General features: G+C 37.1%; 1 protein-coding gene across 1 annotated transcript in view; it reads left to right on the top strand.

The window, feature by feature from the left end:
• Positions 1-3,697: 3,697 nt before the first annotated feature.
• LOC142158849 (cytidine monophosphate-N-acetylneuraminic acid hydroxylase-like) overlaps positions 3,698-26,927 on the top strand; it is a 91,607-nt gene continuing 68,377 nt past the window's right edge. Inside the window, exons 1-3 of the mRNA XM_075213168.1 lie at positions 3,698-3,771; positions 21,037-21,240; positions 23,615-23,706. Coding sequence (XP_075069269.1) covers positions 3,761-3,771; positions 21,037-21,240; positions 23,615-23,706 — 307 coding nt within the window. The 5' untranslated portion in view covers positions 3,698-3,760. The remainder of the gene's footprint in view (positions 3,772-21,036; positions 21,241-23,614; positions 23,707-26,927) is intronic.

The following is a 26,927-nucleotide window of genomic DNA, read 5'->3' as shown; positions in this document are numbered from 1 at the left end:
GATTCAGGACAGTTGGCAGACTCCTGCTCAGGGCCCTCTTAAGAACATCTTGGGCCCCCGGGCACAGCAGTGCACTGGGGCCCCTATATATACAAAAAAAAATAAATTATTATATATATGGGCCCTGCAGCCCAGGGAGGCCCGTCGGAGGCAGGAAAAAAAAAAAACTGAAAAAAAAGAAGAAAGCTGGCGATCCGACTTGCTCTCTGGTCTCCTCCTCCGTTGCACTCCGCAATGGATGTCGGGCGGGCGTGATGACGTCACGCCCGACATGCACTGCGAGCGCCGCACAGAGGAGGAAACCATGGAGGGAGCCGGATCGCCAGCTGTCCGCAAGGTAAGTATTGTCTTTTTTTTTTCAGGTTTTTTTTTTTTTTCTGCCTCCGACAGGCCCCCCTGGGCTGCAGGTCCCCCGGGCACCTGCCCATTGTGCCCAATGGGAAAGACGGCCCTGCTCCTGCTCTCTCCTACCTGTCTTGGTCACTTTCACCACTTGTAGCAGCTGGTTTCTTTAGCTCAGTTCATTCTTGTCTTGATCCTGGAATATTGGATGCCCTATTTTGAAAAAAAAATGGGTACATGAGATTTAGAAAATTCTAACCAGCCCCGGTGTTAAAGCAATAGCACTCAAGTTTTATAATTAGGCCTCCCTCCAGTCTCCACGATAATAATATTCACATTTAATAAGTAGACCTGTTTCCCTCCAACCAGCCCCAAAATTAAATTAACAGTATACCCATTTACTCAAAACATATTTCCCTCCCTCCAAACAGTCCCAGCAATAAATTAAACAGCACTAAAGTTTAATAACTATAACCATTTTCCACAACCATCCCCGGCAATAAATAATTCATATTCACATTTAATTAATAGCCCTGCTCCCCAAAATCAGCCCCATATTCAACTGATAGCCTTAAACCACCCCAGCATTAAATTAAAGGTTCCTTCAGCTCACCTTAAATAATTAGTCCCCACTTACACTCCACCATTAAATAGCCTACCTCCCACACTATATTAAGATCCTCCCTTCCCTCACATGTTATATTAAAATACACCGCGCACACACACTACATTTAAAATACGCACACTATAAGCCACACACACATACACACACACACACACACACACTATTAGCCACGCTGACACACTATTAGCCACACAGACACACTATACTATTAGCAACACAGACACATTATTAGCCACACAGACACACTATTAGCCACACTACTAGCCATGCAGACACTCTGTTAGCCACACAGACACTCTATTAGCTACACAGACACTCTATTAGCCACACAGACACACTATTAGCCACTCTACTAGCCACACAGACACTCTATTAGCCACACAGACACACTATACTATTAGCCACACTATTACACACACACAGACAGACACTTACCTTATTACATGCGAGCAGCAGCACCTCCTTCCTGCGCGCTGGTCGGCGAACGGACAGTCAGTAACAGCCGCCTATGCAAGTAATCACATGGGATGGCACCTGTCACGTGGTGCTATCCCATGTAATTACTTGCATAGGCGGCTGTCACTGACTCTCCGTCCACCGAGCAGCACGCAGAGTGATGCTGCTCGGCCGACATGCGGACTGGCCTATCTGGCCATCGGCCCTTCTGTCCAGCCCTGCCTCTAACAGACAGCATGCTAGCTCTTAAAATTTCTTTAAGGATATATCAAACCCCCTTCACTTCTGAACTGCATCCCTCTGTGCAGACTCCATCTGAATCCCAATATTCACACAGACTTGAATTGTTTGTAATGTCTGCATGCAATAATTCACTTCTCCCTTTCTTTCCCTCTTTGCAGCGATTGGAAAAAATGCAAAAAAGTTTTAAAAAAATTAAAAAAATGTGGTCAAAGTTTGCAGTTACTCACTGCAGGTATTACTTTTTCAAATTTACAATTTTTTCTCCCTTTACAAATCATGTTTCTACAGACAAACAGACAAACCATCAGTGTGATTAACTGATCATAAATCTCTCTCTCACTCTCAGGTGAGCCAGAGACACAAGGTATTCTAAACCATTCACAAATCTTAGATTAAACTTTTGAAACCTTGCTGAGCAGCGCCATTAAATATTCCAGGTTAAATGAGGTTCTTTCTGTTCCGAGGAGTCAATGACCCATGAATGCAAGATTTATTGTGAAGTTTACCTTTATTTTTACAATAAACATAACATAAAAGAAAAAGTAAATCAAATACTTAGCTTCCAATATATTCAAGTAACAGTCAATTTTCAGGACCTCAGGACCCCTATTGCACACGACAGCTGGAAAAACAATAGTCAACTTTCTTCATCAAGGTCCAGTCATGAGGCAAGGGTCTCTCTGGCTGCATTCCATTTTTATACTCAGAGACACGGCCCTGGCATAATATGTAGAGATGTCTCTATGTCCAGCCTTTGATCAGATAAGCATTTAACAATACACAGAAAAGTATGAATACAACAAAAATAGATCTCAGTGGCCATTTTGATAAGCCTGTTACAGCAACTAATAGTATTCGAATAACCAAAGAAGATGTTGTCCGGCAATCTAAAGTTAATATATAAATCACTATGTGTCAGCATATACATAAAGAGGAGAATTTTGCGCACAATATGTTGGGATAAGCTCACCCACCAACATCAAGGCATCTCTTGTAGGTGAGGAGTATAGTATTCTACTCATCCCAAACATATCATAATGAATACAATATCTATAGAATATACAGCAAAAAAACTGTTAATATTTAGATCACTTACATGTTTGTATGCAATTCTAAACTGTTCCCTTTGTTTATTAAAGCCATACTGTTGGAAAGAGCCAACAGTTAACATAAATTGTTTTCTTTGAACTAAGATTACAAAATTGCTCATGAAGTTTACACCTTTTGGGGCATATTCAATTGTAGGCGGAATTGCCGAAAATCCTGCGGTTCGCGCAGGATTACCGTAATAACGGTAATCCTGCGTGGAAAAAACATTAATACGGTAATTTACTCGCTGGATTTCAGCTCGCAGCTCACCGTATTAATGGTAATAGGTTTTCTGTGCTCGAACCCGCGGACAATTGAATACCCCTCTTTGAGTGGAGTTTGCTAACCTCCCCTCCCAACACACACAAACATAAAAATGTACAAATACAACAGAGGACCCTTACCTGACACCAATTGTGTGGCAAATTAGAGCTACACTTTAGCTAGCAGAAAGCCACAAGAGAAAATAATTCAGTGTCTGGCTGGATGGCCACAACACTTGTCCAATCAGGTGCTGCCTATCATTTCAACCAGCGAATCGGTTGCATATTTGGGGCCTCCCTGCAATTTTTCTTTGGGGTTTCTGCACAAATGATTTTGGGGCAGTTGTATCTTTCAATCCCCATATTGTAAACTTGGTAAATCCTTTATATGCACTTTTTCCCCACTAGAGAGAATTCAACAAAGCAGCAAAAAACATGACAAAACAGAGCTTCAGCAAAAGAGCTTCTTGTTACCTGGTGAAAAACCTGTCACACAAGAAAACGCAAAAGAATACTCACTATATCCAATATTGCTTCTACAGGACCAGAAAGAGTAATTAAGTGTACTGCTCTTTGAGAACCAGAACATATGTTATACCTGGCAAAAGAGATAATTCTGTAAAAGGTAGGTGGAGTAATCTGTCCAGAATAACCTGTGTTACTTCCTACACAACACACTGACCGTGCACACCTTGCTCTGATAAACCTGTGTATCTTCATCCCTAACTCATTCTTCACAAACATGGAAATAAGGTATGTACAGTTTAAAAAAAGTTTCTGCTGAGAAGTAATTACCTGTGAACATGTAGAACTTTTTTATTATTTCTCAAATTATGTTTCAGGTTAAATACAGTATTTATTTTGCACTTATTAAAAACAAAGAATGGATAGTGTTTAGTGAAATGAGTGATGCTGAAAAGTGCTGTATATCTATGTGGTTGTTTACAAAGTTACATGGTGTACTAAATATTTATAGTAAACCTGTTAATATTTTGAAATGTGATGTGGATGCTTCAAGCCATAACAGAGGAAAGATTAGTTAACATTTATTGCCCTGTTTCGATGGACAGCATAAGTAGAGTTATAATGAATTAGAATGTTTAATTCATTAAAGGTTCATAAGGAATACAAACTTTGATAAAAATGGAAAATATATATTTATCTTAACCCAGGAGAACACAGAGGTTTTTGTATAATGACATATTTTTATCTTTAAGGCGGTACTTTAAAAATAAATAAATAAATGTATATATATATACATATATATATATATATATATATATATATATACACACACACATATATATACACACACACATATATACACACACACACATATATATATATACATATATATATATATATATATATATTTATTTATCATCATTATTATGGGATATTTTTGTATGACGTGTACAAATGTGAGAGGGCATGCCTGGCGATTAATATTCAGTTTGTGATCATACTACTGCAAGGTTTTTGTTAAAAACCAGCAAAATATTGTACAGTTATAAAGAAGTTATTTTATTGCATGCATTTTTATTTTTAGTTGTATATATACTTGCAGTGTAACTCCTTCCATTATGACTTCTCAGGGGGTTATTCAATTGTCAGCGAGTTTTTATTTTAGACCCCGATAAGTCATTTTAACGCTGTTTTTTATTATTTTCGAGCGGGTTAACTTTACCCGTGATTCAATTCCATTTTTAACGCTCAATTTTTTTAAATGGTCCTCTTGCGCTCCAGTAGAAGGTATATTGAAAGTATAGGGTATATTCAAATTTTTTTTAACGCAGCGGGTTAAACAGGAAAATATGCTGTTTTATCTCGCACCTCTCTGGCGTGTGTTAAAAATAAAAAACCTCTGAAAAGTATTTGAAATAATGTGCAAAAAAGTTAAACTTATGTTTATCACTAATGCCTAACTTGTGTAAGTTGATTTTCTTGTGAAAAAATAATGAAATTAAGTAAACTAAAAAAATAAATAAAAATAAAATCACTAATTATATTTATGTGTGTTTTTGGTACAAATATGAATGTAGTAATGTGTTTTGACATGGTATAGATGATTGTATGGTAAAAAATAGTTCAATTAAAAGATATGCTAAAGAAAGTACTGTAATGTAGATATTATCAATGTGTAATGCAATCTAATGTATGGAAATGTATGCAAAGCCTTTTTTTTGTGTTATACATTACTTCGTTAAAAGTCCCCTTCACTCCCCTAAATCTCGCAATCACAATGTTTAACGAGCGGGGGCAGCGTTCCCTCTTTTTCAGTTGAATTGCACGAGTTTTCCCGCTGCGCTAACTCAAAACGGTCACTATTGCCGTCAAAAACCTGCGGGAATTTTTATTTTCTTTTACGCTGCAGGAGGAAAAAAACTTGCTGACAATTGAATACCCCCCTCAGAGTCTAGAAATGATTTTCCTTCTACAAAAGGAGATATATAAATAGACTCTTAGGGGCGTATTCAATTGTTAGCGTTAACGCTAACAAACGAGCGCTCAAAAAATCTTAGCGTTAATACGGTAATTACTCGCGGAATTCCGCGAGTAAACTACCGTATTAACTCTTTTCGCGCGCAATATTACCGTATAAACGGTAATATTTTTCGAGCGCTCGTTTTTCAGCGTTAACGCTCACAATTGAATATGCCCCTTAGATACATAGTAACATAGTTGTTGAGTTTGAAAAAAAAAAAAAAAAAAGACACCAGTACTTCAAGTTCAAGCTATTTTGGATCTCCTGTAATCCCTCTTATATTTGAAAATTACTAAGATAAAGCAACTAGCAATCTGTTTCAATTGGGAAAAATCCCTTCTAACCCAATATTTCAGTCCTAATTCTCCCTGGATCCACTACCGTCCTTCATTTTAATTAACAGTCGTAACCTTGGATACTCTTTTCCGTGAAAAAATGGTCTAGCTCTTTCTTAAACATATTAACTGAAACTGCCATCACAACGTTCCCTGGCAGTGAGTTCCATGTCTTGACTCTCCTTACTGTAAAGAACCCCTTCCTTTGCTGATTGTGAAACTTTCTCTCCTTTATTCTTAGGGGTGACAGCGTGTTCTGTGCATAGTTATTGGCGTAAAACGTTCCCATGAAAGTCCTCTGTATTGACTCTTAGGGGCATATTCAATTGTCGGCGGGATCGCTGAAAATCCCACCGCAGAAAAACTAATACATGTAATACGGTAATTTGTAGCTGGATTTCAGCTCGCGCCTCAGGGAGCTGCGAGCTGAAATCGAGCGAGTAAATTACCGTATTACATGTTTTTCCGCGCACGATTACCGTAATATCGGTAATCGTACACGGACCGCGGGATTTTCGGCAATCCCGCCGACAATTGAATACTCCCCTTAATATATTTGTACATAAAAATTTTACCTCCTCTGATATGTCTCTTTTCTAAAGTAAACATGCCTAAACTGGCTAACCTTTTTTCACAACCTAATAACTCCATGCCCTTTATCAATTTTGTTGCTCTTCTTTGAACCCTTTCTTGTTCCAAAATGTCTTTTATAGAGTGGTGCCCAGAACTTTGCTCCATATTGAAGATGAGGCCTTACCAACGATTTATATAGTGGCGAAATTAAACTGTCTTCCCTTGCATTTATGCTCCTTTTTATGCATGCCAATACTTTATTATTGAGTACTATTACCAAGTCTACAAGCACTCCCAAATCCTTTCCATTTTAGATTACCCTAAATATATCCAATTTAATTTGTAGATTGCATGCTTGTTTTTGATCCCTAAATGCATAATCTTACATTTATCAATGTTAAACTTCATCTCAATCCTCCAGTTTGTTCAAGTCCCTCTGCACAGAAACTTGCTCTGATTTTAATATATTAGAGTTTTGTGTCGTCTGCAAAAATGGAAACGTTGCTCTCCAATCTATCAGAGCAAGATGTAGCTTCTCTACAGAGGGACTTAAATAAACTGGAGGATTGGGCAGCCAAATGGAATATGAGGTTTAACACAGATAAATGTAAGGTTATGCTTTCAGGGATCAAAAACAAGAATGCAATCTATAAATTAAATGGAATTAATTTAGAAGAATCTATAATGGATAAGGATTTGAGAGTGTTCATATACAGTAGACTTAGCAATAGTTCTCAATGTCAAGCAGCAGCTGCAAGGGCAAACAAAGTATTGGCATGCATAAAAAGGGGCATAGATGCAAGGGAAGACAGTGTAATTTTGCCACTGTATAAATTGTTATACACAATATAGGATGATGTGGCGCTTCACTAAGATTGCAGCCTAATACGTGGAATGGAGAGTCCACCTCTCTCCAAAATACAATATTATAAAATCATAGACCACGTATGTTTTAAGCGCAGACTTTCACACACATAGAAGATGTTCCATATCAATATAGACTCCTCCCACTTGATGATAATTATTCCGTGTCTATAGGTGGATATACCAAATCTATAACGAACTCGAACGACACAAAAACAGGGACAATAATAGTGCAGTATGTTCACAACTTAATAATGATAGTCCCAAAAGAAGTCCCAAAGGTAGATTGTTTATATTCATTCACTTTGTGCAGGGAACGGAAACGACACCAAAAGAGAATCCTGTGTTGTTCATATCCAACTCCCCCAATGATATTATGCTTACAAGATTGCAAAAGGTATTGGGCATCTCGTGAATATATATTCAGAAGACTCTTCTTTACATCCCATCTCAGGGTACACTCCACCGATTAGATGATGTAAAACAAAATAATAAAACACAATCTGGTGCATTAACTTAAAAAAAACATGTTTATTACATAACCAACATGTCATGCTTCACAAGTTAAAACATGTATAAAAGATAATGCATATATTCGTACCAGATTTAGCTGTGATCATACGTATATGTTCAAACGTCGATTCTATCCAAAAAACGTCAGGTAACAGGAACATAAATCAGCTTACACCCTACGCATTTCGACTCACGACAAGAGTCTTTCTCAGTGTAATTTTGCCACTGTATAAATCGTTGGTAAGACCTTATCTTGAATATGCAGTACAGTTCTGGGCGCCACTCTATAAAAAAGATAATTTGGAACTAGAAAGGGTTCAGAGAAGGGCGACAAAATTGATAAAGGGTATGGAGTCATTAAGTTATGAGGAAAGGTTAGCCAGTTTAGGCATGTTTACTTTAGAAAAGAGGCGTCTAAGGGAAGATATGATTACTATGTACAAATACATTAGGGGTCAATACAGAGAACTTTCATGGGAACTTTTTAACCCCAAGGACTATACACAGGACACGTGGTCCCCCCCTAAGGTTAGAGGAGAGGAAATTTCACAACCAGCAAAGGAAGGGGTTCTTTACAGTAAGGGCAGTCAAGATATGGAATTCATTGCCAGGGAAGGTTGTGATGGCAGATTCAATAGATATGTTTAAGAAAGGGTTAGACAAATTTTTAGCGGAAAAGTGTATCCAGGGATACGACCGTTAATTAAAATGTAGGATAGTAGTGGATATAGGGTAAAAGTAGGACTGGAATATTGAGTCTGGGGGGATTTTCACAATTGAAACAGATTGGTGGTTGCTTACTCTGGATCAGTGCAGGATCGCAGGAGATCCAAAATAGGTTGAAGTTGATGGACTGGTGTCTTTTTGCAACCTCATCAACTATGTTACTATGTTACTATGTTACTTAGGTCATTAATAAATATATTAAAAGCGGAGGCCCTAGCATGGAACCTCAGGGATCACCACTTAAAACTTTTGAGCAATTACAAAATATTCCATTTATCACAACTCTGTCCCCTATACTTAAACCAGTTTTCGACCCAAGTACAAATGTTGTTTATTAGACCTAGTTCCCTTATTTTGTAAATCAACCTCTTGTGTGGCACTGTATCAAAGGCATTTGTAAAATCCAAGTAGGCCACATCTACTGTACCACCATAGTCTAAGTTCCCAATAACTTCCTCATATAAACTCACACTCCAAAAGCATACTAGTAGTTTAATTGGCTGCTATCAAATTGACCCTAGTCTGTGTGTGTGTGTGTGTGTGTGTGTGTTAGGAAATTTAGACTGTAAGCTCCGATGGGGCAGGGACTGATGTGATTGAGTTCTCTGTACAGCGCTGTGAAATTAGTGGCGCTATATAAATAAATGGTGATGATGATGATGATGATGTATACTTTTCATCAATTCATCAATTACACACTGAAAGGTTAAGTACTTGTTTAGTAAAATAATTCATAATTTATCAATACATGGCTATTCATAAAAAAAAAAGCAAAAAAAAAAGCAGCTTACACACCGTTCCTTGCATTATGGTATTGACACTGATATTGGTATTTGTACAAATGAATTACTTGGAAATCTAGGTTCGAAGACTTAAAATCTCCATTGCCATTTTAATAGCTTTGCACTATTTGAGCTACTGCAATAATTTGTCATGTGTCTCTGCTCTATGGGCCTCCCCACGAGTCTGGCGCACCTGCAAGTCCTCCCTTGTTTTCTCCTTTCCACCCTTTCCTATTACTTCATCCGAAATGGTATTTGTGCAATGACCTCATTATCCTCTGTTGCTAAATGAACTTTGTATTTCAATAACATAACTTGTTGTTTAATATTATTATGCACTTTTTCTCTGCGCTCACGCTATTAGATTGTTCCTATAAAAAATAATAAAATGAGAAATACTTTATAATAACAGATACCAGATGCAGTAATGATGTAGTGAATGAATATTAATAGAAAATCAGAAGCCAGGTATCCTTGATAATAAAGAGATTTACTTTCAAGACAAGAGGCACATCTGTTGCGGTTATTTTACCCCAATGTAAAATCCACTGTTTATGAGTGTATGCATTCAGGGGCGCATGCAGGATTGTTAGGGGGGAGAGTTCCCCCCCCACCACAAAAAAAAAAAAAGGGAGAGAGCTACTGCGCATGCGCGGGCCATTTCATCAGCAGTGTGCTATACAGCAGTAGCGGCGCTGTCAAAGAAGCGTCCACGGCGGTGCTGTATACAAAGAAGCGTCCGCGGCGGTGCTGTATACAAGACAGCACCGCCGCGGATGCTTCTTTGACAGCGCCGCGGCTGCTGTATAGTACAGTGCCGTATGTAGGAGCACTTTGTTAGCGGAGGGGAGGGACTGCGTGCGCCACTGGCATTTTCCACACTATACCAAGTCACATGTATTTCCACATGTGGGACTGGAAATACAAAGTAAACTACAGGATGTAATTTACAATTACAAAGTAAAGTAAACACATGCAGAGGCATTTAAATGAAACCAGTTGCCATTATTATGCATGATGTATGCAGCCAGGGGCAGGCTGAGCTGGGTGGCAGGTGGATATCTGTCCCCTGGGCCGTTCCACAGTGGGGTGGGTCACTGGGCTGCCTGCACTTTTTTCCCCTTTAAAATGTTCCTAAAAGGCTGCAGAGTTGACTCTAGTCCCCTGGGCTAAAATTTGCCAACTCCCCCCTGTATGTAGCTACATTCGAAAGTTACTAATCTGAAATCTAGAAGAATACACTGCTTTTCCTAATAAATGATTGTTATTTTCATGAAATAAGAATAATAACACCTAATATACATTATTAACAAAGACTGCATGAACAAAGGACACAATTGAAAAAAAAAAAAGATTTGCTATTTATATACCGTATGTAGACTGATACATTAAATAATGAATTTTAAGCATTTCCATGTTAAAATTTTCAAGGGACAATTTTGGACCTATTTCAATTTTCATAAGTTTTTCTAACAACTTGTGCTCATCATTTAGAGTGAAGTCACTTTAATTTACCATATTCACAAATTTTAGAGTTAAGACTGGCAATAACTTTAATCACTTGCAGTTTCAATATTACCATTGTCATTTTTATTGTGGCGATCTTAATTATAACGTGAGCTAATTTGAGAATATGGAGTTACAGCATTTTTATGAAACAGTGGGTTATTAAAGGGGGGAAAACAACAGGCCGCAACACAATATTATTATGATGTGACTGGGGGACTCTGCAACAGCATGGCATATCAGGCCAAATAGAGTGAAAAACTTGGTTGCTTTGGGGGATACCAAGCTGAATAAAATAACCATGATCAACACAATAATGAGGCCAGGATTTCCTACTCCTTTAACACCATGTGTGATCTAACGTCACTTTTGTGAACGTGGCACTATCTAATTTGTGTAGCATTATTACTTTCAAATTCATAAAAATCCAGATAAAAAGCTCTTTTAACAATCCTGTATAATATAATACACACAATCAGTTAACTCGTGTATCAATATTGTGATTGTGATTTCCACTGCTGTTTGATTTCAAGTGCTATTTGTTTAAAGTGTGGAGTTAGATCCAGTAAGGAGTGCAATCCAGGAGGGGGTTTAATCTGGTAAATGGCTAGCAAATGTTAGTACACTCGAGTTCACTGTAGGCTATAAGAAGTTAGGTTAGCCATAATAAGATGAGTGGTAGCAGGCTTGATGATCTTACTCAATGCATATCTTGTCATATGTATGCACACTTGGAGCAATTGTTCCAAGTTTTATACCTCTGTGAGAATCGTGAGCAATTGGTCTCTTTGTAAGCCCAGGTAACTGATCTAAAGCAGACCATTGCAACATTGAGAGAGATTGGCAACCTAGGGTGGAGTTTATAGCTCACCGTTGATGCGTTAGCTGAGCAGGGTGGAGCAGAGACAGAGGAGGATGCACAGGTAGGCAGCTGGGTAACAGTTACTAGGGGTAGCAGAGGGAGGAAGAGGCAGGCCAGTTCTGAGCTAAGCAATCCCAGCAGATTTGCCAGAATGGATGAAGATACTGTGGAAGGCAGTTCAGAATTGGTAGAGTTGGGTAAGACTGCTTCCTCTAGCACCAGGGGAACAGTCTCTCCAGCATAGAAGGTACCAAAGTTATTCAGGGACCCAGGCAGATTCTGGTGGTAGGGGATTCAATTATTAGGAAGATAGATAGGGCAATCTGTTACCGGGACCCTGCATGCCGAACAGTGTTTTGTCTCCCGGGTGCTTGGGTATGGCATATTGCGGATCGGGTGGACAAATTTTTTGGGGGGGCTGGGAATGACCTGGCAGTTTTGGTGCATATTGGCACCAATGATCAAGTTAGAGGAATAAGGGGTGTCCTAAAGAATGGTTTCAGGGACAAAGGTCGCAAAAAGGACATCCAAGGTAGTATTTTCGGAAACACTACCTGTGCCACGCGCTAGTCCAGGGAGGCAGCGGGAGATTAGGAAGGTTAATGCGAGAGTAAAAGATTGGTGTAGGAAGGAGGGTTTTGGATTTTTAGAGCACTGGGCGGATTTCTCGGCCAATTGCCATCTTTATTGTCAAGATGGATTGCACCTGAATGAGAAGGGGGCTGCTGTGCTAGGGGAGAGGATGGTTAGAAGTTTGGAGGAGATTTTCACTTAGGCTTCGGGGGAGGGGCAAGCAAGTATTTATGGGATAGACATTTAGAGTACTAAGGATGAATATAGAGGGGGGAAAGGGAAGCATAGCCGATAAGGAGAGGCCCTTTTAAAGCAAAAAGAAATACCTAAGGGAGGCAATAGCCTTAAGTGTATGCTTGTAAATGCAAGAAGCCTGACAGGTAAAATGGGGGAGTTTGAACTAGTAGCAATGAATGAGCAGTATGATATTATAGGTATTACGGAGACCTGGTGGGATGATACACATGACTGGGCAGTCAACTTGGAAGGCTATACTCTCTTTAGCAGGGATAGGGTTAATAAAAGTGGAGGAGGAGTATGTCTTATATTAAGCCAGAGTTAAAACCAAGTATTCAGGGAGTCATTCATGAGAATATTGGTGATAATATAGAGGCATTGTGGGTGGAAATATCCAGAAGAGGAAACAAATTCAGAGAAGTTGCTGATAGGGATATGCTATAAATTGCCAGATATTAGTATGATTGAGGAAGCCCAACTTCTACAGCAAATTGAAAAGGCTACACAACTGGGTCAAATTTTAATTATGGGGGATTTTAATTATCCGGACATTGATTGGAGTACTGAGACCTGCAGTACAGCTAGGGGAAATAGGTGTCTGAGCACGCTAAAATTATTAGAGGAACTAACTAGGAACTGGACTATACTGGACCTAGTAATAACAGATAATGTAGACGTAATATCAAATTTTCAAGTAAGGGAACATTTGGGAAACAGTGATCATACTATCGTCTCATTTGAAATTAGTTTCCAGAAGCAACGGTATAAGGGATCAACTAGGACTTTAAACTTTAGAAAGGCAAATTTTAATATGCTAAAGGAGTCTATAAAGTGCATAGACTGGGACAAAGTTTTTGAAGGAAAAAATACTGAAGAAAAGTGGGCTGTCTTTAAAATGTTGCTGGAAATATATACACATAAGTTCATTCCTATGGGAAATAAATGTAAAAGAGTTAAGCCTAAACCAATGTGGCTAAATAAAATGGTAAGGGAAGAAATGCAAAGGAAGAAGCATGCATTTAAATTGTTTAAGTCTGAAGGGTCTCAGGAGTCCTTCCGTAGGTACAAGGAATGTAATAAATCATGGAAAATGGAAATTCGATTGGCTAAATTAAAAAATGAAAAACAAGTTGCAAAAAAAAAGTAAGACAAACCCCAAAAGTTTTTCAAGTATATAAGTGGCAAACGGATTAAGAAACATAATATAGGACCCCTGGGAAGTGAGATGGGTGAATTGATAAATGATAATAAGGAAAAAGCAGAGGTATTAAACACTTTCTTTTCTTCGTATTTACTAGAGAGAAACAAATGGTAGGAATAATACATAAAAATGGACATTAAACCGTACCATTAATTAATACTTGGTTGACAGAGGAAGAAGTCCAAAGGCGACTGAAGAATATTAAGATAAATAAAGCTCCAGGTCCAGATGGCATACACCCAAGGGTTCTTATGGAGCTAAACTCAGAAATAGCTAGACTGCTATTCTTAATTTTCCTCGATTCAATCTCATTAGGCTCAGTACCAAGGGATTGGCAAATAGCAGATGTGGTGCCGTTGTTTAAAAAGGGAAGGAGATCACAACCAGGGAATTATAGACCTGTAAGCCTGACATCAATAGTGGGGAAACTACTGAAAGGAATATTAAGGGATAGTATTCAGGATTACTTGGTGCGCAATAAAATTATTAGTGGGAATCAGCATTGGAGATCTCATATTTCATTAAATAAACATAATGTTTATAAATCACAAACTGAAATAAAAATCCATATTTTACAAACAGATTATTAAAACATTAAAAATCATTGCACTATATTCTTTCTTGATTGAAACTCAAATCCATGCAAAAAAAGAGACAATAATAAACAAATACAATCTTATCTCTAATTGTGAACATATACTCCCACATCTTTCAATGAAAGCTTATTTAAGCATCATCAGAAACCACAATTGAGGTGACATTCTTCAAAAAAGAAAAATTGGAAAAACTGGAAAACCTGGAAAAACTGAAAAAACTCTTAACCTAGAACAACCTGTTACATGAACCACTTTAACTCAAATTCCAAATTCAATCCTCTAGGGGCTAATGTATTAGACTAATATGAGCAAGACTGCACATCTTCATATCAATGGCTGCAATCTTAAGATAGAGCAATTCATTGCTTGCCATACTAGAAATGGGATATATGCAATAGAATGCGTTTGTGGTAAATTTTATGTAGGCAGGACTGCACGCCTTTTAAAAATTAGACTAAGGGAACATGTGTATAATATAAGAAAAGGGTTTGAAAAACATTCATTATTCAGTCACTTTGAAGAAGTCCATTCTTGCAATCCAGTTCATATTAAACATTTCTGGGGAATTCAGACAATAGAAAACAGTTGGAAGAATATAGACATTGTAGGCTCTCTCTCTAAAGCGGAGATGAGATGGAATTTTTTGTTTAAGACTTTAGCCCGTAGAGGTTTGAATTTAGATTGTGTTTAATCATCTGTAGTACACTGACTAAAATGTAACTACATTCACACCGACCCAAAGATAAATTATAAAGATATGACTCTATTATAGATAGCACTAACTAAAGTCTACCTATTTATGTATGATTCATCAGATTCAATCTGTCTATTTACCTTTAATTTTAGTTTGCTTTGTGTCAAGGACCTAGGAACAAGACTTTTTGCAACATTTAAAGAGAAGAGTTGAGTGAGCAATTATACGGACTCTCCAGAGGCGCAGTTTTGTCAAGGCCAATTATTCAGTGTTCTAGTAGGATCTCATATTATACAGCCTAATGATATTTGTCCATAATTATTGAATTATAGTCAAAAACACCATTAGTGAAAAAAAATGTCTCTGCGTATACACAATCTTTCCAAAACATTTGGGAGCAGCAACATTCTAATCTTAAAGCTCATTGATAAAAGTGCAAAACATCATTGGAATTTCTGTTTTGGGACATCACGCATATGTTTTTGCACAACCCAATTTTATGGGTAAGCACATGACCAAGATGACACAAATAAAAATATGCACCATTTGATTGGAGGATCAGAAGATGTTCTACTTTTTAATCCACGCGCAGGAAGATAGATGTGCTCAGTTGTGAACATGATGAGCTTCAGGATTGGGACATTATGGGATATCATGAGGAGATGGCTGAGACACAGTTGAACATACGTGATAATACAGAAAAGTGGAGTGTGGGGGAAGGGGTGGGAGATTGGTGTGTCATCGATATGGTCAAGGTAGTGGAAGCTGAATGAGCTGATTGATTTTCCAAGGGAGGAGGTAAACAGCAAGAAGTGTAGAGGGCAAGGAACAGATTATTGTGGACCCACAATTAGAGTGGATGGCAGGATGAGTTGTAGGTGTATAAGGTGAAAACAACCTAACTAAGGCCTATATGAGTGAAGAGTATGCAGGAGATGAGAGTGCTCAATGGTGTCCAAAGCATCAGTGAGGTCAAGGAAGTTGAACATCAGAGAAGATGGTGAGGGCAGTCTCCATTAAGTATTGGGGATGGATGACCGACTGCACGATTTTAAGGGCAGAGTGAGAAGAGCTAACATAAGCAAACCTCCTGTACATAAGCTGCTGGAGATGTTTGACTAATGAGAGGAGAGAAATAGAGAGGTATTGGAGAGAGATGCTGGGTTTTTAAAGATTTGATGAGATGAGAGCTTGTGTTAAGCAGAAGGAGAAAATGCTGATGGAGAGCGACATGTTGAGCAGGTTTGAAAGCTGCAGGCAGCCGTTGGGGAATAAATTGAGAGGGAATTAGTTTCAGGATGCAGGTTGAGGGGTGAGAAATTGAGAAGAGTATACATAGAAGAATGAAGAGAGGAAGTTATTTTAGAAGGCAGAACAGCTTAATTAGCAGAAGAGAGTAAGTTACCAAAATATAGAGCATCATAGGGCAGGGTAGAGTAAAAAGAACAAAGCATGTAAGTGAAAACACTTGAGGCAGATCATTACTGTATGCTCTGCCTCAAGTGTATACTCTTACATGCTTTGTTCTTTTTACTCCACCCTGCCCTGTGATGCTCTATCTCTTGTTTACTTTCTGTAATACAGAACATCATAAACAGGGTAGTAGAACAAGAACAAGAACAAGGCACGGGAGAATAAAGAATCAAGGCGTAGCATGCAGTGTATTGCAATGAACAATAAATAAATAAACTATGAAATATCACAGGGGAGGCAAAGGTAATGTATGGTATTACAGTAACTGACATAACATGATAGAAACTAGAAGCATAGAGTGATATGAAGAATGTAGACCAGCACCAGAGTGACATAATCAGATCAGAATGAAATAAAATAAAGTAGAACAGAAAACGGCAGAATACTTGGCAGAAATAATAAAATAGAACCATGCAAGCCAGGTAATGGTATCAAGGAATAGTACAGCAGGACAGCAGAGAGCAGAGAAGGGAAGGGTGGAAGTGTGAGCCATGAAGCTCACACTATGTCCAGATAAAGCATATTGCCTGGGAGAATATGGGAAAGCAGTTCCACAGCTGCTCGTCAGGAAGGGGAGCAGAACTTATGTCATGATGAATGAAGGTGAAGAAGATAGCTATGAGACTATATTTGTATACTGTATATATACACTAATATGTTACACATGCAATTGTAAATGCTACTTTACTAGTAAACAATACAATCAGATAACTACACATAACTACAGTAAGAGAAATATACATATAGAGAAAACTGTCTGTTCATATTCCCTAATTTCCAGGAATAGCACTAGATTTTAAAAACTAAGGGGTATATTTACTAAATTGTGGGTTCAAAAAAGTGAAAGAGAAAGATGTAGCCTACAGCAACCAATCAGATTCTAGTTATCATTTATTTAGTTAATTCTACAAAATGACAGCTAGAATCTGATTGGTTGCTATAGGCAACATCTCCACTTTTTCAAACTCTCACTTTAGTAAATATACCCCTAAATCCAGAACATTTATATATATATATGGAAATTTACCTTTATTTTCAATATTAAGCAACTATACAATACAATTATTATTTTTTTCTCCATATTGAATAAAATTAGTAATCTTTGTGTTTTGCAAGGTAATACTTACAGAAAATTAATTTTTGAAATGCAGAAAATCATATTATAATCAAAGTTTTGATGATTAAGATTGTAGTTCTTCAAGATCTACGGAAACAGTATTGCATGTGCCATGCTTAGATTCAGCAGAGAAGCAAAGCGTCCAGGCACTTCTGCAGATAATGAAATCAAAAGGATTTTTTTTTATTCAGTACATATTGTACAATAAACAACATTTCAGTCAAACAACTTTTACCAAACAACAATGAAGTTTAAAATGAACAAAATACTTATAGGAAAATAAGGTGCAGATGTACAAACTCTTACAATTGTCATGTCATCATCTGAATGTCACATGGTTTGAGAGAAGCTCTGCTGGCAAGTCAAACCTGCAGAGTACCGCATCTGCCAAAACAATAAAATATCTCCAAAATAAAACAATGATAAAAATTAGGAGATCAGGCATGAAAATGAATCAAGACAAAACAAAACAACACAAGATTACCTGTATGACAAAAACAACAAGTCAAAATGACAACTCAAAAATCAGCTTAACATTTACTCTGAAAAGGAGCCCAGTATTTAAAGTATAAATATGAAATGTTTTTCTTTGTAATTTCAATAGTGATTGTATGTCCTTGATAACATGGGCCCTTGCTCAATACCCATAACAGGTAATAAACAACTAGTATGTTTATATTGAATACAATGAAGCTCATGTTAAGTTGGGTGTATGCCCAATTGTTTAGTGTAAAATACACAAATTTGAGCTGGCACTTGTGTTTCCTTATGCTTGGAGTGGAATGGGGAATGGAAGGGACGTGCAAACGCAGTCCAAGTTCAGCAATGGTGTATTTGATTAATTACAAACTGAGGTGACCTGTAAGGAGATGCAGATACACCTGTCATTAGTCATATCACTTGTGGGTTACTTCCATTTTGGTCTTACCAATATAGAGCAGACTACAAGAGTATTCAATCAGATATATCACAATACTTAAATCACAAGCTAAATGAAAATTGATCTTATTTGGGGTTCCAGACTTAGGATAGCGAAATTCATTATAATTGAACCTTTTACAGATAGCACAGCTGTGACATTTGTAGCAGCTATTTTGTCTATCAGACAAATGTTTAGGAAAGTACTTGTTAGGGTAATCAGTTGTAACTTGGTGTTGATGGCTAATACCCTTAGTGTAAACTGGTTAATCTCTACACTACGTATCAATGAATGGGTTAGACTGCAAGATACCACAATGTCTTGTATTATTTCCCTTAACGTGGTGTGTAGCACTACTATACTAATACTAAAAATAATCCAATTTTCAGTCTTATCTTAAAGATGATGGGCCTGATTCATTAAGGTACTTAAATTAAGAAGTTTCTTATTTAAGTCTCCTGGACAAAACCATGTTACAATGCAAGGGGTGAAAATTAGTATTCTGTTTTGCACATGAGTTAAATAATGACTGTTTTTTCATGTAACACACAAATATCAACTTTAAATGTCAGTGTACAAATAAGCTATCCAGTATTTGTGCGCTACTTGAAAAAACAGACAGTATTTAACTTATGTGCAAAACAGAAAACCAATTTTCACCCCTTGCATTGTAACATCGTTTTGTCCAGGAGACTTAAATAAGAAACTTCTTAATTTAAGTACCTTAATGAATCAGGCCCGATGATTTTTTCTATGATTAATGCAGTCATCCAATGTAGTTTTATCTTAGCCTTAGTTCAAAACTCTGTTTTATGAGTTGCATCTGTGTATGTACTTCATCAATATCAGAAACAATACAGGCTACCTTAAGACACTGAGAGAATGGAAAATGATGCATGCAAGAGATGAGGGTTAGTGTCCTTATGATACAGATTTGACTGCCTTGTATCATCTTTTGCATATGCCATAAAATCCAACAAAAACATATGGCTCCAAAGATTTGTATATTTGTATTATTTGATGCTACCCTGAAATGGTGTTCAAATAATCCAAAAATTGAATTAACCCTGACTCCACTGTCTCACCATACGAGGAACAGGTCATCTATAAAAAGTAGAAAAAGACAAATATATTGATAATATTTACTTTGGTACACATGCAGTTTCTCAAAATATGGTGGGATAAGCAGGCATAAGGGCTCGGAATCTGAAGATAAAATGTCTCAAATTTGAGAGTAGATTCATCAACTTATTAGTAATTCCAGTAAGATTTTGAACTAATCTACTAAGTACAACCATCAGCCCAGCAGCAGCTTTAGGATTGCTTTATATAATGATAATACAACCAATGCATTAAGATATATTTTTTTTGGGTCAATAGACATCCCCTGACTTTTGCCTAAGAAAATTGCAGTCCCTCTCATTTACAGATTCACCAGCGAAGCTGCAAAGTATCCTGGGAAAGCAAAGTGTCCAGGGAAACAATTTTAAAATGTCAACTATATCTTTTTGGTTTGGAGGTTGTCACCAAGATACCAAAGCATTATAAACTAGGAATAAATGGAGAACACAGTCCACAATGAGGGCATGGGTACATTAGTCAAGGTGGCCCTAAGTGAATCCCTTGACTTGTGGGCCCGTGCACCCAGCATTACATTGCTAGGACAGTAGGCATAGTGCTGATGACTTTTCATCTCATAGCCATTGTTGCAAAACACTATGGGCCTGATTTATTAAGGAGAGCAAGGCAAAAAAAGAGTAAGTTTTCACCAGGGCAAATCATGTTACAATGCAAGGGGTGAAAATTAGTTTATTATTTTGCACGTAAGATAAATACTGGCTGTTTTTTTCATGTAGCACACAAATATTTGACTGAAATATAAAGTTGATCTAAGACCTGCCCTACCCCAACTATAAATCTGTCCCCACATTTTAAATTTACCTCCCCTCCATTACAACATGGTTTTGCAAAGGTGAAAAGTTACTCATTTTTTGCTTTACTTTCCTTAATGATTCAGGCCCTATAGGTTTTTCATCCAATTGTCGTGCCAATCGCACGGTAAACGACCGTTTGGTAAGATATTGCATTAGTCATGTTTTGTTGTACCAATGCACACCGTATCCATTGATTTGGTTTTAAAAATGTCCTAAAAATCACGATTAACGATGGAACGATGTCAGGCAAATGTGGAAGTGTGTATGCTCTCACAATCAGCCGTGTGTAGGCAGATCTCTATAGAGTCTCTTCAGCAGATTGTTATGAGAGATGAAGAACACAGATCTGAACTGAAGGTAAATCGTGTAGGTGTGTACACATAAATCCGCATGATCATCATGACTTTCAGTTGTTGGTAAAATCGTTACAGAAGTTGCAGCTGCAGTAATTTTCTGTAGTGTGTACCCAACTTAAGAAAACGTGTACAATGACTGTGAAGAATTTCCATACTTGTAAAGTAATCAATGCCATTGAATATCTAGAGTAGGCTTTAAAGTACAGTAGCGTTTTAATTATGATTTGTAATATGGCATTAATAATCATTTTATATTTATTTATTTTTAATAGTGTGGAACAGACAGCAAATACTCTTCTACATGTCACACTTTCAGAAGTAGCAAGTCTTAAAGATGGAATCAACTTTTTGAAGAATAAAGAAAAGGGAAACAATTTTATTATATTTAAAAATGGAGAAGAGTTGCGAGCATGTAAGAATTTATGCAAACACCAAGGGGGAACCTTCATTAGAGATATTGAGGATCTGGACCACAGGTAATAATGCTGATATTGTATTGGTAGATCAGACAATTGGAAATCTTTAAATGGCAAAATACTGTATATATTTTTGGCTTTATGCCAAAACTATTATTATGAGTTATTTACTAACATTGCATTTGGGTGCAAATTTGCACTGAACCATAGGAAGCAATCAGCAATAAGGAATACTGTATTTGTATAGTGCAAGTAAGACAGTGAAAGCTAAATATCTGGTTATTATGGTTTTAGGCAAATTTGCTGTCAAATACAATGGGCATATAGATGCATTTGCTCTAGGTAAAGATACATTTTGAGGCAAAATTGCTGCATTGCAACTTGCATCTGTATTTAGAGTTACATTACCTTGTACTTGCATCATATATTGAGTTACATGAATCTTGTATAGGCTGTCTAATTGCTGTAAATTTTTCACCTACACAAACTGGGTTCAAATTTTGGAGTTGATGAAGATGATGATTGTTGCACCTTTGCTCCAGAAGCATCTAGATTTAATATCACACATATCTTAAGGTACATGTAATACATAATACAGACATGGAAATATAAGTGTACAAATGTTGCATGTGCAAAAGGGGTATCCTAATTTTAAATTCTAAATAATTTTGCATAAATATTGAAAACAAAGATTTTCATGATTTAAAGATGGAAACCGTTCATGGATATGGTGTGAATTGTTTTTCAATGGTACTTTATGTATTTAAAAATAAAGTCGAATTACTCAAGTTTATTTTTTCAAAATCTAACCCTGTTTTCTTTTATCGAACTGTAATGTCAAGATTCAAAACATCTCTTTTTGTAGTATGTGTTTTTTTAAAATGTAAAGCTTGGTAAATTTGCCATTACACAAATTAACTTGTGAATCTTCTACAACAGACTTACAATGACACAATGTAGCTCCAAAGCAGAGGGATAGCTACGGATTGCCCACGCCTGTTCTAGAAATCTTTAACCACATATCCCTAGTAAACGTGGCAGCTGTGTGCAACTTGTAAATTTATCAGTAGTTTTCTCATCTTTTGTGGAGGGTGATATATTTTATTGACTTTTCATTGTAAATACAATAAAATATAATAGCTCTTGCAAAATACTTCTCTATGCTCACAGGTTAGCAATAGAATTCTGAATTGGCCTTTTTGTTAGTGTATCTGGCTCATTACATATCTAAAGAGCAGTTTTTCAAGAAAAACACTAGAAAAGCTGCTTCATTATTTAAAATATTTTTCTCAATTAAATATTACATTTTCACTCAGAAAATAAGACACATGATCACCAAATGCCTCCATGTTGGCGGAAATGTGGGGAAAGACCGGGGTCATTTTTAAATGGAATTTATTGAATTTTAAGCATTGTGTGTGAATTTACAGAATAAAATCCAATGTATCCCAGATAATACATTCCTTACCTCTATGCAAAGATTTTAGAGCGTAACAACAAATGCAGAATATACTGTCTTGGCAACAAATCTTTTTATGACTTCACAGTCCATCTCATGTTCTCCAATATTCATTATGTGAATGGACCCGGGAAGAATTCTGGCACAGACAAAACACATGACCCATGCCTTTTTCACAAGCACTGACATATCATCGAGAACTACAGTTCTCTAAAGCTACCCACATAGGGAAAACCAAAGGATCCTTGTGTAATAGAAAATGGGGACTATAAGACCCCTACTTTATACTTCCTTCTGCTCTTTTTCATCAATGTTCTGAGGCAATGAAGAACATCCCATACAGGTGAAGGCTATTTTAGTGTTACTCTGTCCCAAGCTCTGGGTGTGGGAGTTGGTTGTCATTTCCTGTCAAGGGATGTTATTTTCTGGAAACGGACCCAACACTGCTCCGGTGGGGTAGGTAGATACAGGTACATCTCCCACCACTCCAAAGAGATCCAGAATAGAGTTGCTAGAACTTAGAGCCTTGATATTGCCTCACCCTGCACAGCACCATCGCCTAGGGTAGAGAGTAATTCATGAGTTCTACACTCAATTAAACTTTACATATGCTAATGGTACATCACAGATAGTACAAGTCCCACAGTGTATTTATTCATCTTTATAACAGCCCTGTATTTTTTATGATACAAACAACATCCCATTTGTTATCATGCAAATATATACATTTATTTTCAGATGATATGAAGAAGTGTGACAAGAAAAAATACAGACCTTTTTAAGTTATGTTATGCATTTGGATACTTGAAACCTGCATACATAAACCTCTTAGAAAATTTCAACCCTAAAATTGAATAAAATAAATATACATATATGCTTTTATCATTTTCAGCCTATGTTACTATGTTTTGTTGCATTTCTTATTAGCAGTTTTGTATTGGGACATAATTTTTTTGTGTTTCAATTGACATTTAGGACTGTACGTTGTACCAAGCACAACTGGAAACTGGACGTGAGCACCATGAAATATGTCAACCCACCAGATAGCTTCTGTCAAGATGAGTTAGGTAATAAAAATACAAACCACTGCTGCTTCATTCAACACAGTGAATTACATTTATGAAATGTTGTGTAGTAACTATGAAAACAATGTGCTCTAAACTACAGCAACCAATCAAACAATGTAAATTGTAACTGAACATCTTATGCAGTAAAAATAAAATGGCAATGACTTTTGTAAATGTGTCATAGATAGCTAAACCCAAATTGAGCTACTATACTGTCAAAAAACATTTGTTTGTTCTTCTCCAGAGAAATGGTGGCAGGTAATTATTCTATGTCCTTTAAACATTTTCCTACTAACACTAATTCAATATTATATTTTTCGTGATCAAGCTTTTTCCAAATTCTGTGTCACACGCCTTTAGGTTTATGAAACTTTTTATGCACTATGTAGAGAATTTTCTACTAGGTGGAAAGTTATATGTTGGAGGGTGTGTGTTTACCGAACTTCTTGCTTTGAACATTCTAATTATGGCAGAGGTCACTGTGACAAAAACTGGAAATAATTCAAAGCACAGTGACAGCAGCTGTGATTTATGCCATTTAAATCTTATGAGATGCCAAGTACATTTAAATTAGGAGTGGTTCTTGAGTCAATAATGTTGTTAACATTTTTTTATGCTTGGATTCACATATAACAATTCTGGGTATATCTTCTTTCCTAAAAGTATACGGGGAAAAATGACTCTGCATGTCTCTGAGATTCTTATAAAATATGGGGACTGAGAAGATCTTAATGATGCTGTGGGGGTGTGAGTACCTGCCTCATCTGAGGAAAGGGTTAACCTACTGGGAGTCAGGAGAATGTCACACCCATTCCTCGTAGGGGAGGAGTTTGGGCCTATTAAAAGCTCAAATTCAATTTAGTCTTGGCTTGGAAGGATGGAAGTCTCACAGCTCTCCACTGATGGAGCCAATCAGGGGCGGATTGTGAACTTAAAGTGGCCCTGGAAAAAATGACTGAAGTGGCCTCATGTGGGCGGGATTAAAACAAATGTAGGTGGGGCTGACACAATAGTAGGTGGGATTTAGAACTACTGGAATTTGGTTGTAGTAACATTTAGGAAACCCTAGATGTAATGACTTAAGACACAGTGGATAATTTCTAAAGCAATGCAGGACAAAAGCTGCCATGCCTGTGTTATAAAATTACATGAATCCTTTTCCATTATCTGCGACTGATTTATGCCCCTATGTGCTCAAACTTGTTTAGTTGTCTACTAACACATCTTTTCAAAATTCCCTTCAGAGAAACATATCTGACTTTGTCTAACACGTTTAAGAAACATGTTGGCACAATCGTATTTGTTCAGTCTACAGGAGCAGCATATGAGCACCTCACGCACTGTTGCATGTTTCCCTGACGTCATGAGATGCAAACTACCAGTCAAATCTCTCTCTATATATAATATATAAATATGTGTACTGTGCGTTTCACAAAAAATGCATTAAAAATAATCCTTAAAATAAATGGCTTTCCAGGTGTGATCACCACAAAGGTGAAATGCTTCAAGATCTGCAAGAAAACACTTCTTTCGTAATCATTGTGTATGAGCCCTAAATGTGCCCAGTGAAGGGGGGATTGGTTTGAATTAATAACAGTTCAGGGAGGGTTGGCACACAATGGTATAAGTGAAGGGAATAGCCAGTGCCGTAACTAGACAATTTAGTGCCCTGGGCGAGACAGGGCACCGGTGCCCCCCATCTAAGTGGGAGTGACATTTACCAAGTGGGTGTGGCCAACCTAATGTGGGGGTGTGGCTAGCACTTTACTGAAAGAATTCTGTTACACATACAATGAAGTTCATTGTTTCCCTGTAAGGAAGTATGTCAATGTTTACATTTAGTTGTGAAATACAAGCAGGTTGACAGTGTACAGCCTAGCCTGATTATGTTACTGAATTATATTATAATATAAACAGCCTTGTATGTATAGAACAAACAATTATCACCTGAGTGTGAACTGTAGAGTATACATATAATACATATAGATAAATACATAGTTAGATATATCTTAGTTAGATATAAGTCCAAAACAAAAGATCAAAATGCGCTTTTCAATACAAAAATACTAAAAAGGAGTATGTATTAATACTAAAAAGGAGTATGTATCATTCCATATACATATGAAAGAGGGCGACATTCACAGGACACGGTGGCATGCTCCTCAAGGTGAAGAGGCAGCATGGTATTAGAAGCCGACTGCCCCAGAGCATTGCACCTTTAACCTCTCCACTGCTGGACAAGCTATCTTGAGAAAAAAATTAAATACAAAAATAGATGTAGGAATAAGCGCTCCAATTCAATCAGTCTACCTTCCCTGTCACAAGCAGCATAGTAAGATTCTCCCCAAATCTCAATACCACATATTTGCTAAATCTACAGTGCTCAGTGTCAGGGCATCAATTCCCACAAACAATAAAATAATATAAAATGAAAATAAAATATAAATGATAAATAAATAAATAAAAAATATTTGAAATAATAGATAAAGGAATTGATTATGAAAATGTAGATATATAAACACTCTCACACCAAGTTGTGTATATAGATGATTTTACATGAAATCTGATCATATGTCAGTGATTTTAGAGTGTAATTGAAGGTAAACTGTCATATCCCATAACGATAATACATTATAAATGTATTGAATGATAAATGTTTATATTCCTGGGCTCCTTGGTATAGAGTCCGATTCTAGCACAATATCTTCTTATCCGATGAAAGTAACTGATAGTACCGTGGGATGAGTTCTTAACCAAATCACTGTGATGTCACCCAATGCTGCAGATCTAGAGACTGTACTCCGGCGCGCTTGAGGTCAGGCTATATCCCAGGTAATAAATGGAGAGTTGTTTCTCCTAAGGATGTTGATGTTCCACCTGCTCTGTGCCTGCCTCGCAGTGTAGTTTCCTGGCGTGTTCGCTCTGGTCATGTGATACACCCAAAACGAGGCCAGAAAATATCGTCAGTTTCACAAAACTTTATTGCACATCTCAAATTTCTCAGTACTTACACTGAAGTATTTATCATTTATATTTTATTTTCTTTATATTATTTTATTGTTTGTGGGAATTGATGCCCTGACACTGACCGCTGTAGATTTAGAAAATCTATCTTGAGACAATCATACAGATTACCTGGATGCAGCAGCCACGCGCAGTAATAAAAGGCTGGATTCTTCAGTCATTTAGTTTCACAGTGGAACGCATGTGCGTTCCACTGA

This window comes from Mixophyes fleayi, chromosome 5, assembly GCF_038048845.1.
Source record: "Mixophyes fleayi isolate aMixFle1 chromosome 5, aMixFle1.hap1, whole genome shotgun sequence".
In the NCBI taxonomy this organism is placed as follows: domain Eukaryota; kingdom Metazoa; phylum Chordata; class Amphibia; order Anura; family Limnodynastidae; genus Mixophyes; species Mixophyes fleayi.
Note: the sequence above shows the minus strand (reverse complement) of the source record. Positions and strands in the feature narration are given on the sequence as shown.